The sequence below is a fragment of the Phodopus roborovskii genome, unplaced genomic scaffold (genome assembly GCF_943737965.1).
Source record: "Phodopus roborovskii unplaced genomic scaffold, PHOROB, whole genome shotgun sequence".
Classification (NCBI taxonomy): domain Eukaryota; kingdom Metazoa; phylum Chordata; class Mammalia; order Rodentia; family Cricetidae; genus Phodopus; species Phodopus roborovskii.
The window spans coordinates 51,159,842-51,177,682 of NW_026126517.1; the positions used below are offsets into that span (position 1 = coordinate 51,159,842).

Sequence of the window (17,841 nt, forward strand, 5' to 3'; positions counted from 1 at the left end):
AGCCTAAAACGTGGGAAGTTAATTTCAGTTTACAACTTTTAGAGGTCTCATTCTACACTCAGTGGGCCTTGTTGTTTTTCTTATAGCAGAGATATATCACAGCAAGAGTGCGTGCTAAACCAATCCTATTCCTACTGTACTTCAGCTACATTTTGTTGTTTGTTTATTGGTTTTCTTCCAGAGCTGAGGGCCAAACCCAGGGCCTTGCAAGCACTCTACCTCTGAGCTAAATCCCTGACCCCTTTCTGCGACATGTAATGTGTATTTTTATTCTACTGAAGTAGGTACTGCTTGACCTTAAAATAAAAGGAAAGAACCAGTAATGATTCCTAGGAGCATGCAGCTGGTGGAGGAGATAAGGTAAATACACAAATGTTTCAAACAAAACACAGGGAGTTTAAAACAGAACAAGATGTACAAACCATCCTGGAGGTTCAGAGGCTAAACCATAACAACTGGGCAGGCTTGGGCTAGGGACAACTTGGGGAGAATCCGAAAAACAAAATATCCCATGCAGAATACATCATTTGATTCTAGCATATATGCTGCCTAAGAGCACTGAGAATGTACTATTTGAAAAAAAGGACCTTAAAGATTTAAGAAATCTGGGCACATTTACTGTGCCTAAGGCTGGAGGATAACTTAAGTTCAGAAGCTCTAGTCTAGCTTTGGCAACATAATGAGACCTAGGCAACAAACACAGATAAACAAATTGGATGTGGGGAGACATGCCTGTAATCCCAGTACTTTGGAGGCTGAGACAGGAAGATTGTGAGTTCAGGTCTGGCCTGACCTACATGGGCCAGTCTTGAAAATATAGGAAGCCCTTGTTTCAGAAAAATCTCCCAAATACTGGGGTTGGAGATGAAGCTCATTTGGTAGAGTGCTTAGCTGGGCTCAATTCACAGCACCGTATAAAACCATTTGTGATGGTACAAGCATAAAAAATCCCAGTACATAGGAAGTGGAGGCAGGAGAATCAAGAGATCCAGGCAAGAGCATTTCTCAAAAGCAAACTAATCCAGCTGGAGAGCTGGCTCAGCAGTCAAGAGAGAATGTTCATCCAGAAAACATGAGTTTGTTTCTCAGCACTTACACTGGATAGCTCACAACCACCTGAATCCCAGCTCCAGGGGATGACATCCTTTTCTGGCCTCCACAAGCACCTGAATGCACATGTGTGCGCGCTCTAGAGTACACACACACACACACACACACACACACACAAATCTAAAAAATGAACAGTAGACAGGATATTGGGAGAATACTGTTACTGATAGAGGGAACAACATGATGCAAAACATGAAGGTGGGAAGGAGTTAAGTGGCTCTGTTCAGGATGAATTGTAGATGAGGTAGATGCTAAAAGTAAAAACAACCGACTTGGGCACTAATGTGGGTTTATGACGTTGCTATTCTCCAGGAGCAACCGAAGAAGCTCGAATGGTGGTATGGGGACCACTGTTCCTCTTCCATCTTCTCGTGTGTCTTGAGTTATTTTCTTTGCTTTGTCAGCACAGCAACATACCAAAACTTTAGACAACAAATGAAACCTCACTCTCCTCATCTACCCGTGTCGCTGAGAGTAGAGCGGGGAGGGAGTGTCTCTCAAAAGTCAGGGCAGAAGGGTCTACTTAATTATGTTCTGCACAAGCGCTCTGGAGTCAGCATTGAGGAGAGGGTACTGAGATGGAGACGATTGACTAGAGATTTAGGTGGCTTAATGATAACATCAGGGGAGTTATGATTTCAGGGTGTCAAAGAGGAAGTCTGTAACAGAGACACAGATAGCAAATTCCAAGCTGTGTGCCAGGAGAATGAACCATAGCTGTAGGTTCTTAAGACAGCCTAGGTCTAAAACTGGCACGGGTTGGCAAAGAGGGTTAGTCAGTGGCTACAGCTGGACTAAGAAGTAACCAGAAAGAATTGTGTACTCGGACATTATAGGTCAGTGACAGCACTTGCTTTGCATGCACAAGACTGGGGTCAATCCCTAGCACCAAGCAAGTGTGTGTGTGCGCGCGCGTGCGCGCGTATGTGTGTGTGTGTGTTGTGTGTCAGAAGAAATGTAACCCCTCCCGAACAACCCCCCCCCCCATCATGAAGAGGGACCTGTAGAAACTGTGTTCAGTGATCTTAAGGTTTCCTTCCACCCACCAAGGCTTTGATGTCATGTAGGAGGTACCACTGAGCAAGGTGGCCCAGGTGCAAAATCACTAGAGCAAGCAAAGCTTGGTGGGGGTCTACTGTATAGCCAGCAAAGGCTGTAGTCGGGCTCTTTCTAGTCTGTACGGTTCTGAGATCCACCTGAGTCCAAGGACACCTGCATGGGGCTCTCTTGGCCCACAGGCCTCAGGGAGCTCCGGCTTCCGCAGGGCCTTCTCCCGCAGGACCCGCACCCTGCGGCGGAACTTTGGCTCCCTTTCCCTCTCCCCGGCGTACGGGAAGCGCTGGTACCGGGGAAAGCGGGCCTCAGAGGGCGGCGCACACCATGCGGGTCCCGCAGCTCCCCGCCTCGGCCTCGCGCCTGCCGCCCCCGCGGCACGGCCGCAGCCCCAGTGAGGAGGAAGAGGCGGAGGAGGAGGCGCCGCCCCCTTGGCGAGCTCGGCGCCCCGGCGGCCTTGGCAGGACCCATGGCGGATCTCTCGCCTGCGCCGGCCCCGCGGGAAGGCGGCCCCCGTGCGTACCGGCCCTCGGCGCCATCCCCGCCGCCGCGCTCTTGCTCCGGCTCTGAGCCCGACGAGGCCGAGCTGTCGCTGAGCCTGGCCCGCACCAAGACCCGCTCGTACGGCAGCACGGCCAGCGTGCGGGCGCCTCTGGGCGCCGGCGTCATCGAGCGCCATGTGGAGCACCGGGTCCGCGCCGGAGACACGCTGCAGGGCATCGCGCTCAAGTACGGAGTCACGGTGAGCAAGCAGAGCGCGCCTCTGCGGCCCGGGCCTGCGGCCTCCGGGCGGGGTTGGGGATGGGAGCGGAGGGTGGGGAGCAGGCCGTGCGTCTCCGCACTGCATCCCAGCGCGCGCTGATGCAACTGCTGCTGCTGCTGCTGCTGAGAATAGGGGTAGCCACCAGGACTTCCCAACCAGCTAGTGTGTGGCGTTCCCAGATCCCTGCCAGTCTCAGACCCCTGTCTGTCGTGAGAGAAACACTAAGGAGGTCCGCGTTTTTGGCATCACCAACACAGCCATCTTTACCCGTTTAGCTCACTACATATTTACTCAAAGCCAAACTGATGCGAATTCTGCGCTGTGTAAACAAGCTGTGATGAGTCAGGATGTTCAGTTCTTCCCAGGGGTGGTTCTGGTTCTATTGATTCTGTGTCTTTATTTAGAAGTGAAATGACACCCCTGGGCTCACTGGCAACCCTGAATGTGACACCTGTCACTAAACAGCAGCCAGGGACTGTGGTCTAGGTGAGCTAGAGGGCTGGGTTTTACAAATTTATAAGGGATTGAGTCTTAGGTATATTGCATTACACCCCAGGGAAGATCATGGAAACCCGAGGGAAGAAATTGTTTCATTAAAATTACTTATAATCAGCTGTGAGCTGTGTGATAGCTTTTTAACATTGGAACCCAGTATTCGTTTTCAGTGATCCATCCTGAAGCTTCCTGGGCAGCAATCAGAAGAAAGATGATCTTGCCTGCATCTTTAGAGTAACCTATTTTGCATATTTAACCAGGTATTTGTTTACCAGCAAGTCTTTCTATCATTTAAGCGTTCTCAGGGCACGATCACCACATTTTGAGATTCTTCTTGGCAGTTCTAATGTGAATATATCTAAAGCTGCCTTCATGCACATCATTGGGGTCTGGTTTGGGTTAGAGCCAATGAAAAGCAGAACTGAGAAATATCAGTGGCTGCTCTTTGCTTAGTACCCACTGTGTGCCAGGCATCACATTTTTAGGAAAATTTTTAATTTTTAGGACAAAGATTCATTTATTTTTATCTATATGAGTGTTTTGCCTACATGCATGTATGTGCATCATCTGTGTGCCTGGTGCCCACAGAGGCTAGAAGAGGGTGTCAGATACTCTGGAAATGGAGATACAGAGGGTTGTAAGCCATCATGTGTATGTACTGGGAATTGAACCCTGGTTCTCTGGAAGAGCAGCCTGTGCTCTTAGGACCACCTCTCCAGCTTCTGTTTGTTTTCATATATCTTATTTAATTTGGTTTTCATAAGAAGACTAGGGGAAGCCAGGCATTGGTGGTGCATGTCTTTAATCCCAGCACTCGGGAGGCAGAGGCAGGCATATCTCTGTGAGGTCCAGGCCAGCCTGGTCTATAAAGCTACACAGAGAAATCCTGTCTTAAAAACAAAATAAAAGCCTAGGGAGACAGGTATGGTTCGTCTTCTTACAGATGAGAAGATAGATAAGAGGTCTGGTATTTCCAAGCATACTTATCTAGACCAGCTTGAATTAACATGGGATAAAGTATTTTCCTTTGCTCTAGATATTACTCCTGATCTACATTCTTAGCAAGAGCGTTCTAGCATCCTGCTCACTGAAGAAGGGAGGTCATTTTGTCTGGTTTCTGTGGGTCTTAGCTACTAGGCTAGTATTGTACACTTAGGAGCCTACAATATCTAAATGAGTCAAATTTCCTGTGGTCTCTTCTCATGACAATTTTTCTGTGACCTATGGTTTTCTAATTGCTTGGATCTGCTAAACACCTGCCTAGTTCAAATGCCTTCTCACCTGTGATTTGTCTAATGTAGGTCCTGTTACTTTTAACCTTATTACCCTTTCCCATTAAAGTATAAAGCAGAGTTTCATTACTTTTGTAAAGACTTCTGCTTTTATATTTTTTAAAATGTTATTTTATATGCAGGGGTGTTTTGCCTTCATGGATATCTGTGTACCACACGCATGCCTGGTGCCTGTGAAGGCCAGAAGAGGGGCTTGGGTCCACTTGGGACTGGAGTCACAACCTGTTGTGAGCCACCTTGAGGGTGCTGGGAATAAAAACCTGGTCCAGGGTAGAGCAGTCAGTGCTCTTGTCCGCTGCAGAGTCTCTCCAGCCCAACTTTTGGTTCTAATGTGTTAGAGTCAGGCATTATGAATTAGGTACTCAATGGTTACAAGAAGTCTATAATGTGATTTCTCAACCTCAGCACTATTGTTAATGTTTTTAATTCTTATTTATTTATTTACTTATTTATTTATTTATTTAAAGTCAGGGTCTCACATAGCCCAGAATGACCTGAATGACCTTGAACTCCTGATCTTCCTGCTTTTACTTGCATCACTATGCTGAAGTCTATTGATACAGATGGTACGATTCCATGTTTCAGGAGGCTGTCCTGTGCATTGTAGGATATTTAGCACCACCTCTATTCTATGCTTTACCTACTGGGTACTCACCCTCTGACTCTCATCCATATACATTGCTGGAAGTTCTCTTAAAGGTAGACTCACCTTTGTCCCCCCTCCCCCTTCGAGACAGGGTTTCTCTGTGTAGCCCTGACTTTTCTGGAACTTGCTTTGTAGACCAGGCTGGCCTCAAACTCACGGAGATCCACCTGCCTCTGCCTCCCAAGTGCTGGGGTTAAAGGTGTGCACATCTACCCACCTGGCTTCTTTATTCTTATTTCATTACTTTGAGACCTGAATTCAAGCTGATGAAATTGTTTTGGAGATGCTTCTAATGGTTACAGAGAACCAGGGAAAAGTGATAATATTTATCTTAAGTGGGTATATTGATACATACCTGTAAGACCAGTAGCTCTTGGGGAGGCTGCAGCTAGAAGGTTGCTGCATAATAATACCAACAAATAAAACCATCAACCAACCAACCAACCAACCAAACAAACAAAAAACCCTATCCATAATAGCCAAGTGTTATTCTTACTTAATTTATTTACTTTTGGTTTTCTGAGATAGGTCTCTCTGTGTAACCCTAGCAGTCCAGGAATTCATTCTGTAGACCAGGCTGGCCTTGGACTCAGAGATCCCCCTGACTCTGCCTCCTGAGTACTTGGATTAAAGGCATGTGCCACCACTGCCCAGCTATAGGTCAATCTGATATGAGACATTTTCTCAACCGAAAGTCCCTTTTCTCAATGATTCTAGCTTGTGTCAAGTTGATATAAAACTAACCAACACAGGTAGGTTTTGTTTTGAGACAAGGTTTCCCAGTATAATCCTAGTCTGACCTTGCATTCATAATCCTGCCTCAGGCTCTGTAATGCTGTACGTGCACTACCAGCCCTGTCTAGGAAGGATCATTCTGGCTGCTGCTTTGATAATAGACTATCTGGACCAGGACCAAGGAGAGACCAGATAGGATGAAGGCTTTTGTAGTGATGCAGATGAGCTACAACAGTAACTTGGACCAGAGCAGTGAAGAAGGGGAGATATGGTGAGAAGTGGCTGGCTAGGTTCTGGGTGATCTGTTGATAGGCTGTCAAGTGTACCTAAACTGTAGTCCAGGGCCAGAAGCACACCAGCCATGAATGTGACTTAATGTAAAGTTATAAACTTAGTTAAAACATTATGGATTTGGTTTTGGGAAACTTGATTGCATGGTTCTCAAGTATGAACTTTATTGATACAGCATCAGTCATAATGTCAAAAAGTTGTACATGTTTGCATGTTCATTTTTAAAAAACATTTATTTTAAGAATATGAGTGCTCTATCTGCACACACAACTTTATGCCAGAAGAAGGCATCAGATCCCACTATAGATGGTTGTGAGCCACCATGTGGGGGCTGGGAATTGAACTCAGGACTTATGGAAGAGTGGCCTGTGCTCTTCCATCTTTAACCCCCTATATGTTCTTATTTGTTTACTGTTTCTCTTGAGTATATTTGACCTAGACAGTTGCCTGGAGACCCAGGAGGCCTCTCTGTAAAGAAGGAGGATTCTATTTGAGAACTGAGCCAGGTTGATTGGGCCCAGTTCTTCCTCCAGTGAGTTATGACGTTCCCACAGTCTCCTTTCTTCAGTGAGTCACTAATAACTCATACTCGTTATCTCATCCTTTACTCGTATTGAACCTGGGTTATTTGAGGCCTGTGTTCGACACCAGGGCTACACGATCAACTGTTCTCTCTTTCCGGCTCCTGAGAGTTGGACTGGGATAAGATTGTCACCCCAGGAGTTAAGAAGGTAGGATTCTGTGTTGGGACTAAGTGAAGACAGCACCCTGCTAAAGATGTGAACTACCAGAATTAATTAAAGTGGTTCTGGAGACATGGCCCAGTGGTGAAGAACACTTGCAGAGGACCTGGGTTTGGTTGTTAACACACAGATGATTACTCACAACCATCTCTATGTAGTTCAAGGGCTTCTTCTGACTGTCTCCTTGGGCACCAGGCATGTACATGGTGCATATATACACATGCAGGCAGTACACATAAAATAAATAAACATAAAGTGGGTTGGGTGAGAGGTATGACATGCACCTCAGGGTGTGGGTGGAGGTCAGAGTTCAATTTACAGGAGTCAGTTCTTTCTTTCCATCGTGTGGATCCCAGAGACCCATTTTAGGTCATCTGACTTGGTGGCAAGTGCTTTAACTACTGAGCAATCTTGTAGGCCTTCCTTTTTTTTGTTTCTTTTGAGACAAGAATTCAGGCAGCCCAAGTGATCCTTGAAATCGCTATATAGCCCACACTGGCCTTGAACTCCTGATCCTCGTGCTACTCCACAGGAAAGGCCGGTTTGATCCTCGTGCTACTCCACAGGAAAGGCCGGTTCTGTCTCCCAGCTGCAGCTGCTGGTGTGTGCTGTTAGTGTGTGCTGTCCCCTCCTCCAGTTGTGAGTCTCACACTCCGTTACACACAGGTTGGCCATCTCTACTACAGTTTGAGGAAGTGGTTCTGGGAAACTGAAACCATTTGGGTCTGGTTGAGAAAACCATTAACTGCTGTTCAAACATCAAACATAAACTTGCTTGGGTTGGAATGTCCCTGTTTCTACCTTCGCTCAGGTTCTTGATTTAGCTTTGTTTTATTTCCAGCATCCTGGCCTCTCCCTGTTGTATCTAAGCCTCTGGGGGAAACTGGTCAGAGCTCTAAGTTACCACTTAGAATATTTTTTTATTTGGAAACATTGTAAAAACTAGGGGACAGCTTAGAAACAACAAATAGGAATGGAGGCAGCAAAGGAGATTTATTTGCACATCTCCTCCTCCCCCTGCTTTGGCAGAGTCTAGAACTCAGTATCAGAGAAATGCTTAGTCTGATCTTCCTTTTTCTGCCACCTGAGTGTAGCTTCACAGGGGTTTAGCCCCAAGTCATCTTTCTCACCTAGTTAGCTGCTAAACTGAGCGGCTCCTCATGTCCCCACATGAAAGTTACTGTGCCGGGAGAAAGGGGTGTGATTTTTCTGTTTTGGAGGAGCCCTGGGAATTAGACTTAACTGTGTGAGAGGTTGTTGACTGCCACAGTGTCACCTGGAATGAAAGGGATGGCAAGGTAACCTGTAATTTGGGGTTTTAATAGTTTTTGTGAATCCCCCCCAAACATTGTCATTGAGGTATAATTACAGAACACAAAATTTACCGTGCCTTAAATGTACAATCCAGCGATGTTTAATAAGTTAACAATTGTGAAGTCATTGTCACTATCCAATTTCAGGAAGTTCCTTCACCCAGAAGATAGCTCCAGACCCGTTTTACTCACTCACCATTGCTCAGTTTCAGGAGATGGATAAAATACCTTCTGACACATATTTACCTTTCCTGTAAGTGGATTTCATATACCGTTTTGAGAATGTGGAAGGAAAAACAAACTACTTCTCCCTCCCCCCATGAGCACACTGTTATGGGAAGGGTCTGGTTACCACCAACACCCGAATGGAACACATCACGGATATGGGGCACATCAGAGATAATCACTTAGCATTTCAGTCTGTTTTCAGTAAAAATAATGATAAAATGAGAGTTATATATGTAAATGAGATTATTCTACAAGCCAAGCCCAGCAGACCCTTTGGAGATAACTTTTGGGGCTAAGTCTTATGAATTCTCTCCAGTGTAAATGCCCCTTCCCAACATGGATTTATGGGAGAATCGTTTCAAGGATGACCGCACGTGTTCTGCTTTATTTTGCCCCGAAAGGTTCTTGTTTGACTTCTGCAGTCTCGTTCTCAGGTGCTAGGCTGGATTTATTGGATCATGTTGCTCACCCCTGGCTAGGAGAGGATGGAAATGTTTTATTGCTAAACCTCCCTGAGAAACAGAAACTCCTTCTGTGTCACTTTGAAAGGTCACACTTTCTGTCCTCAGGATTGAATGGCTGTGAGGAGGAGCAGAGGCCCATGGAAAAGAGATGTCCAGTTCTTCCTTGGATGGATCATCATTGTCTTAATTTCTTGTGAGGTGAAATTTCTAGACCTGTGTTCAGATGGAAATAGAAAGCATTCCTCACAAGATAACAACATCCTCTGTGGCCTGAATTATCCAGTTACATCGACTGCTGCTGTGCATGTCCCTCATGACTCCCGAGTAGTTGATTTTTGTTTCTTGTTTGAAATTGAGTGGTCTTTAACTATAATTAGGTCACATACCTCCCTTCTTTCATCCTCCAGGAGCTACCTTTTTGCTTTGTTTGGTTTTGTTGGATTTTTAAGACAGGGTCTCATGTATCCTAGGCTAGCCTCATGCTCAACTGTGGTTTTTGGAGCTGGCGTGGGCCTGAACTTCCAATCCTTTTGCCTCCACCTCCTGAGTGCTGAGGTTACAGATACACGTGTCCTGGGATTACAGACATGTGTCGCCATGCCTCGTACAAGCATTGCTGGAGACTGAAGCTGGGATCTCAGGCATGCAAACAGAAACTACCAACATATCTCCCACCCCATTCACACTTTTCTTTTGAGACAGTTTCCCTGTGTATTGTGTAGCCCACTGTGTGTGTGTGTGTGTGTGTGTGTGTGTGTGTGTGTGTGTGTGTAGCCCAGAGCTATAGCTAGCCTTGAAGTTGCAGAGTTCCATCTTCCTTGGCCTCCCATCACTGAGTTCGTAGGTTTGTGTCACCATGCCTGTCCAAGCAAGGGCTTCTTAGCACATTTGAAATAAACTCCAGCCTCAACACTTGATCTTAGCCCAAGGCAGGAAGCATTGAATTCCTATTTTTTTTGCCATGACTAAGGCTTATTGTTCCTCAGCTGTGCCACAGTTTCTCTGCAGGATGACTGGTGCTCTTTGCATGGCTGGCTCCATCCTTTGACTTAGGCGACAGTATTTGGAGATGCTGCTGTTGGTATAAGCAGCTGGCAGCTGTTGTATATCAAGAATATAATCAAGATCATTACTTTCTGAAAACCCTTTTCTTTTTATCTCATTTTTTATTAGTGATGTAAGTGGTACAAAACAGTGGGTATCATATGACATTTTCATGCATTCATACAGTGTTTCCTGGCCCCTCTCCTGTCCTACCGGTTCCTTTCTCCCCTCTTCTCTTTTTGAATCTGCTTTCTACATGGGGTGTTTGTCTTTCTGAGTCTGGTTTATTTCTCTTTACATGAGGACCTCCCAAGTTCCATCCATTTTCCTGCAAACGCCATGATTTGTTTTTTCCTTATGGTTGAATAAAACTCCATAGTGTATAAATACCACATTTCTTTATCCTAGCCATTCATCTGCTGACGGTCCCTTACACCAATGGCTTAACTTGGCTATTGTGAATACTGCCACACCACACATGAGAGTGCAGGAATTTCTGTTGTTTGGACTTGATTTCTTTTTGTACGTACTTAAATGCTACAGCTGGGTCATGTGGTAGTTATATTAAAAACTTCTTGTCAGTAATAACGTTATGTTACCCAATGGGTCTATTTGCATGGAGACATTTAATTTTTAGTAGTAATAATAATGATTATTATTGTGTTGTGCATGGACGCATAGGCCAGCACCTATGTGGGGTCAGAGGACAACACTGTGGAATCACTTCTCTTCTTCTGCCTTTTACATGGGTGCCGGGTTCTTATTCAGGTCTCCAGGTTTCCACAGCAAGTGACTTTCGTCACTCACTGAGATATCCAGCCAGTCCCATGTTGTCTTTATATATGCGTACTGTGAATAAGATAAAACTCTTAATGAGAGAGACTTCTTCTTACCCTCCTACCATCTCTTGAACTAAGCATGCATTTATCTATTTAAAATTTACCTTTGGAAATTTTATTGAATTTAACTTTATATGTATGGTGTTTTACTTTCTGTATGTTTGTGCAAGTGCCACGTGCATTCAGAGTCCACAGAGGCCAGAAGAGTATTTTGAACCCCCTGGAACTGGAGTTAGCAGCCATGTCAGCACCCGGGTACTCTGGAAAAGCAGCCCATGCTTTTAACCACTGAGCCATCTCTTCAGTCCTGAATATGTATTTAGACTAAAATAAAGATTCTGGGGGCTCTTCTAGAGGACCTGAGTTCAAGTTCCATCATCTTCAATAGGTGGCTCACAACCACATGTAGCTACCGCTTCAGGAAATCCAATACCTCTGGCTCCTTTGAGCAAGGGCTCCCCCCACACTTTTAAAAAGTAAAGGAAGAAAAAGAACGATTTATTTGTGTGTGCTTTTTTTTTTTTGAGACAGGGTTTCTCTGTGCAGCCTTGTCTGTCCTGGAACTCCCAATCTGTAGACCAGGCTGGCCTTGAACTCACAGAGATCTACCGGCCTCTGTCTCTTGAGTGCTGGGATCAAAGTGCTCCACCACTGCCCAACAGAAGATTTGTTTTTAATTAACAGCAACATAAAAACAAAACACCAAGTCAGATTTTAAAAAGCGGGGTTATTTCCATTCATGGAAATGAAAGGTCTGAGATACCCTAGCTCAGACTGTGATTTACTTGCCGACCTCCAAGGTGGCAATGGCATCAGTGTCCACCTGGTGGCGGGATGACAGGCAGTGGCTCCAGCCCTTCTCTGCCCTGCAGGAAAGAGCGAACATTGCCCGCAACAGAGTCAGCGGGTGCCACCCTTCTGGGATGGAAGTGGTGTGTGATGAAGCCTGGCCACAGTGATATTGCAGGGGTGTAAATGAGTCACGCATTCCCCATGCTGTTCTGGAGCAATATGCCTTTAGAAGCTTGTATGCCAAGGGACATGGGAGGAGCTGGACATTAGGGACCCGCAAGTGTGTGGGCTGGAATATACCCGAGTCTCCATGGGCAAAGTTTTCAAATCTGACCCTGTGTTAACTAGAGGTACCTGGGATATTTAGATTTTAATTTTGTCTCTAAAATGATCCTGCCAATCATAGTCTCTCTTTTTTTACCTTTGCCATCTCCCAGAAACCAGACCACCACTTATTAAGAAAAGGAGAGGCTGGGGCTTGGTGTTGCACACTTTAAATCCCGGCACTCAGGAAGTAAAGATAGGGACCTCTGTGAGTTCAACACCAGCCTAATCTACATAGTGAATCCAGGGCCAATAATTTCCAAGGTTATGTAGTGGGACCGAGTCACACAGCTGGTCTCACATATACAGATGATGATGAAGAAAAGAGACAGCTTCCTGTGGTGGTACTGTTTTCATGGCTTCTCCTTATAAGAAAGCGGGAAAGGCTGTTGAAGTGGTACATGCTCATGCTTCTAGCACTCAGGAGACTGAGGCAGGAGGACTGCAGTCAATCCAAGGAGAGCTAGGGCTATACAGAGAAACCCTGTTACAAAAACAAACGAACAAAAACAGGCAGGAGGAATGGGGCCCATTTATTTGACTTGTTTTTCCTTTAGACTCTTGAAAGTAGAAAAGTGATTTTTTTTTTTTTAAACTCAAATTAGCTTAGAAGGCCTCCAAAATTTGATTCCATCAATTTGAATCCCAGATCAGGCATCTATGTCGCTGTATGTGCTTTTTAAACCAGTTATCTCATAGTGCCTGAATTTCTTCAGGTGTACATGGATAGTTTGAATAGAGGGTAGATGGCTGGATAGGCACACGTACACACATACATGCATACATACTTACATGCATAAGTACATATATGCACTGATGTTAATAAAGTACCTAGCAGTGGGTGACAATATTTTTCTTTAATCTCCACACACACACACACACACACACACACACACACACACACACACTCAGAGAGAGAGAGACTTTATCTATATATGTCTCTATATTAATATAAATTCATTTAATCCTTGCAGCCCCATTGTCATAGATGGTGCCTGATTTACAAGTGTGTGAGATAGGTCACACATGCAGTTTAAATTGGCAGAGAAAGAACCAAGCCAGTCAGGCTGTCGTGCAGTCTCACCACGCTTTGTGTGTAAGTGAATCACTACAGTGTCTGTGAGGTCCCAGTCCTGGTGCAAGTTCCCAGTCTAGTATGGGGAAATACAGACACACCACAGCAGAGAAGGTAGCAAGAGATGCTCTCAGCCAGGTTGAGAGCCAATTAGTGTGAGCCCCGTCTGTGTTCACCAGTGCTGTGCACTGAGGCCACTAACTTTCTTCCATCCTCTCATTTGTAAAGAGACCTAGATTGTAGTGCCATTGTAAGGGTTACGTGAGATAGGTACATTCTAGTCTCCATCTCGCCCCTTTCTCACCTGTGTGGGTTGGGGAAGGTTTCCATAGGCTGTGAGAGTCAGAGGTAATAAAACTCTGCACCCAGTTCTTCACCTGCCACTCATATATGCATGATCTCGATGAACCCTGTTTCCTTATTTGTAAAGTGAATATTTACACTCTGTAGGGTAAATGAATGGAATGACACACTATTTGTAAAATGTCCCCTATCTCCTTTAAACAAACAAACAAACAAACAAACAAACAAAAAACGGCCTCAGGTACTAATTCTTTAAGGCTCATTTGAATTCAAAAGGATCAAAACTAGAACCTACCCTCTTTGAGAGGTGCTTCTCCATGGTTTAGCCCCAGTCTATGACATTCTTTGACATTCTGCTCAGACACATGTCTCTACCACCTCCTGGGTCTATTAATATACCAAGCAGAGTTCCAGAGATACAGGGATCCCTCTACAAGTAAGGTGTATCAGTAGAAAGACTTAAAAAATAATCTAAATAACAGAAATGTTCAAATAAGAGTTAAATTAGTGCTAAAGGGGTTGGAGAGATGGCTTATCAGTTAAGAGCACTGGCTGCTCTTTCAGAGGACCTGGGTTTGAGTCCCAGCACCCATATGGTGACTCACAACCTTTTGTAGTGGTAGTTTTTACAAGATCTTATGCCCTCTTCTGCCCTCCAAGGGAACTGCATGCCTGTGGTACACATACACACACACACACACACACACACACACACACACACACACACACACAGGCAAAACACTCATACACATAAAATAATAAAATAATAAAAATATATTTTAAATAAAAACAAATAAGTGATAAAATTCTACATTTTAATACTTTGTTGATTAAGGGTAAAAGACACCTTATAGAGGAAATAATATATGTTAAAAGCTGCCTATAAAGCTCAGTTGATAGAGTGTTTGCCTAGCATTCATGAAGCCCCAGATGTTATTCCCAGAAACATATAAACCAGATATGGTGTCACATAAAGTTAGCATGAAGGAGGTGGGGACAGAATCAGATGTCCAGAGTCATGCTCAGCTGCATAGTGATTTGAAGGCCAACCTGGGTGGCATAAGATCACATTTCCAACAATCTAACAACTCCCAAGGGGTGGGGGGAGGAAACCCAACCAAAGAAACAACAAAAAGCTCCTAACAAAACAAACAAATAAATCTTCTTGTATAGAAGGAAATGACTTTTGTGTTAATTTTGAAATAACAGGAGTTTTCTGCAGTGGGAAAGACCCTTGAAATCAGGGAAAGTTTTTGCCTCGGAGTTTTGATTGCTGTGGGAAACACCATGATCAGCAGCAACTTGGTGGGGGCAGGGTCTATTTCAGTTTACCCTCCATCATCAGAAGAAGGCAGGCCAGGAACTTAAGGCAGGAACCTGGAGGCAGGAACTGATCCTGAACTCATGGAGGAGTGCTGCTGACTGGCTTGTTCCTCATAGCTTCCTCTGCTTGCTTTCTTCTGTCATCCAGAACCACCTGCCCAGGGGTGGCCCTACCCCTGTGGTGTATTACCCTGTAGGCACTGCAACCCACATCAGTCACTGAAAAGAAAATGCACTCCTGGTTGTCTACAGGAAATTCTTATGGGAGCTTGTTCTCAATTGAGAGTTCATCTTCTCAGATGACTCTAGCTCATGTCAAGTTGCCATGAAACTAGCCAGCACAGCATTGTACACGATTGTCATGACTATGTACAGTCCCATGTTTTTAATGATTTCAACTCTGGAACTTGGTTGCATGTAACTCTGTATTTCTTTCTTTTTGTGTTTGTGTATGTTTTAGATGGAACAGATTAAACGAGCCAACAAACTGTTTACCAATGACTGTATATTTTTGAAGAAAACTTTGAACATCCCGATTCTATCAGAGAAGCCTTTTACCTTTAATGGACTTAACTCCATCGATTCTCCAGAAAAAGAAACTGTTGACAGCAGTTTTTGTCATGAAGAGGAGACTGTGGTGGCTGGGGAAGAACTGCCTCCTCCCAGTCCTCAGGACCCAGACCCCAAACCTGTGCAGCCTGAGGAAGTGTCTGCCAGAGATTTCCTGCAGAGACTTGACTTACAGATTAAGCTATCAACAGAGGCAGCCAGGAAACTCAAAGAAGAGAACAGGTGAAGTTTCCTGGGAAAGGTTCAGAGTCTAGATCAATACTCTTTGGATGCTCTTGTTTTAAAATCTGTCTTCATTATGTGTGTGTGCGTGTGTGTGTGTGCAAGTGCACATGTGTGCAGGTATGTGTATGCATAGGAGTATGATAGTCAGAGGTCAACTTTGGATGTCATTTTTTTTTTTTTTTTTTTTTGAGACAGGGTTTCTTTGTTGTAGCTTTGGCTGTCCTGGAACTTACTCTGTAGACCAGGCTGTCCTTGAACTCACGGAGATCCACCTGCCTCTGCTTCCCTGAGTGCTGGGGTCAAAGGTGTGTGTGCCACCATCACCCAGCTGGATGTCATTCTTTAGGATCCTTCTATTGTGTATTTTTGAGACCATGTCTTTTGGAACTGGCTAGGTTAACTGTATGGGGAATCCCCCTGGCCCTGGCCTCATCAGCACTGGGATTACTATGAATTTGCTACCATGCCTGGTGTTTTCATCGTGTTCTAGGGATTGAACTCAGGTTCTAATGCTTGTGCAGCAGGCACTTTATGGACATCTATCTCCTTGGCCCTGGAAAGGCATCTTTAATCTATAAAATCTAAGTGGCTGTGTCTGTTGCCCTGACTCTGTCACTGTTATTTAGCATAAAAAGTTTCCTTCTTTGCCCAATGTTACTGTCCAGCTAGCTGTGTGAGATAGCACCTGGAAGTAGAAACAGCTCATGACACCTTCAAGGGAAGCAGTAGCCTGGAGAAGACATAAAATACTGATTCTTCTAACACTTGTGAAGACACTGCTGCTTTTACCAGGATCCTCCAAGATTCCTTGTGAAACTTGACCCTAGGGCAAACCTTTGTATAATTGGTGTCCTTCTTCCTGTATGAAGGGCATGAGTTACTTTTCCTTTTTTTCTTGTTATTTATTTGTAAGCAAAATTGATGCCAAGGTTCAACCACTGTCTTTTTTTTTTTAATGATTAATACATTGATTTCTTGGTCCTTTTTAAAAAAATTTTGTTTTATAATATATGCCACTTGTCATATAGACCTCAAATTCTTTTTATGTTTATTTATTCATTTATTTTTGAATAAATACAATGTCTCAGTGTAATCCAGCTGGCCCCAATTCTTGACAGTCCTCGGCTGCAGCCTTCTAACTGGCATGAGCCACTGCCCCTGGCTCTTTAAATCCTTTTGAGAAAGAAGAGGAATATAGACAACAAGTAGAATATCTTTAATATATTAATATTATGTAAGTAAATGCTTCTGTTTATTTTAATAACTGAGTGTCCCTTAGAAAGAGGGAGGAAGGCTCACCTGAACAAGTATGACCCTTACCTGGCTTCCAAGGCACATGTAGTATTTTGTCGGTCTATTTCTGCTCTTCTTTGGCAGTAATAGTCATATATCTGTGTTTTGAATACAGTTGTAAACACTGATTTCTGCTCTGTTTCTATTTTTCAGGGATGAAGAAAGCCCCTATGCTGCTTCCCTTTATCATAGTTAGTGACTAGCGGACATTATTCTAACCCAGATCAAAAAATGGCTGGACCCTAAAGAATGCACCGGCTGGGGCTTTAGAAGCAACGCCGCTTCTGGACCCCCATAGTGCGCATCTTCGAGCCACAGTTACGTAGACCAACCGTAGATGCACTGAAGGGATCATTTTCTCTGGCTTCCTATAGTTAAGTCTTACCGTGGCATGATAGCAAACCTGTACTCTAGAGCCTGTCACTTTTGTAGGTGGTGGTAGTTTTAGACTGGCTTTTGTAGCTGCAAAAAGCATCAAAGACTTTATATATTTAAGCCAAAATCAATGCTTATCTCCTGATGAGATCCTAAATGTATGAAAAACATGGTGGCTGTAAAGTGATAATGCGTTTGTTGTGTGTTTATAACTCAAGTCTATAATATATATTTCAATATCACATATTCTGTACCAAATTTTGTCTGCTATTTTGTAAAAGTAAAATACAGATGTCTGGAGGAGAAAAATAAACTATGTTTTCACATAGGAGCCTTCATTTCTTTTTTTCTTTCTTTCTTTTTTTTTCCAAATGGGGCAATAAAGTTGATTTTGTTTTGTTTGATTTTTGTTCAAGAGATAGGTGGTTTTTTGTTTGTTTTTGTTGTTGTTGTTCAGAAGATAGGGATTCATGTGGTCCAGGCTGACCTTGGGCTTGTTATGTGTCTGAGAATGACCTTGAACTCTACTTCCAAGTCCTGGGACA

General features: G+C 44.1%; 1 protein-coding gene across 1 annotated transcript; it reads left to right on the forward strand.

Annotated features, from left to right (window-relative positions):
* The first annotated feature begins 2,309 nt into the window (after window positions 1-2,309).
* Lysmd2 (LysM domain containing 2) lies at window positions 2,310-17,627 on the forward strand. Its single transcript, XM_051197965.1, has 3 exons — window positions 2,310-2,905; window positions 15,294-15,625; window positions 17,075-17,627. Exons 1-3 carry the CDS (start codon window positions 2,327-2,329, stop codon window positions 17,115-17,117), a joined length of 954 nt encoding a protein of 317 aa, XP_051053922.1. The 5' UTR covers window positions 2,310-2,326; the 3' UTR covers window positions 17,118-17,627.
* Window positions 17,628-17,841: the final 214 nt, after the last annotated feature.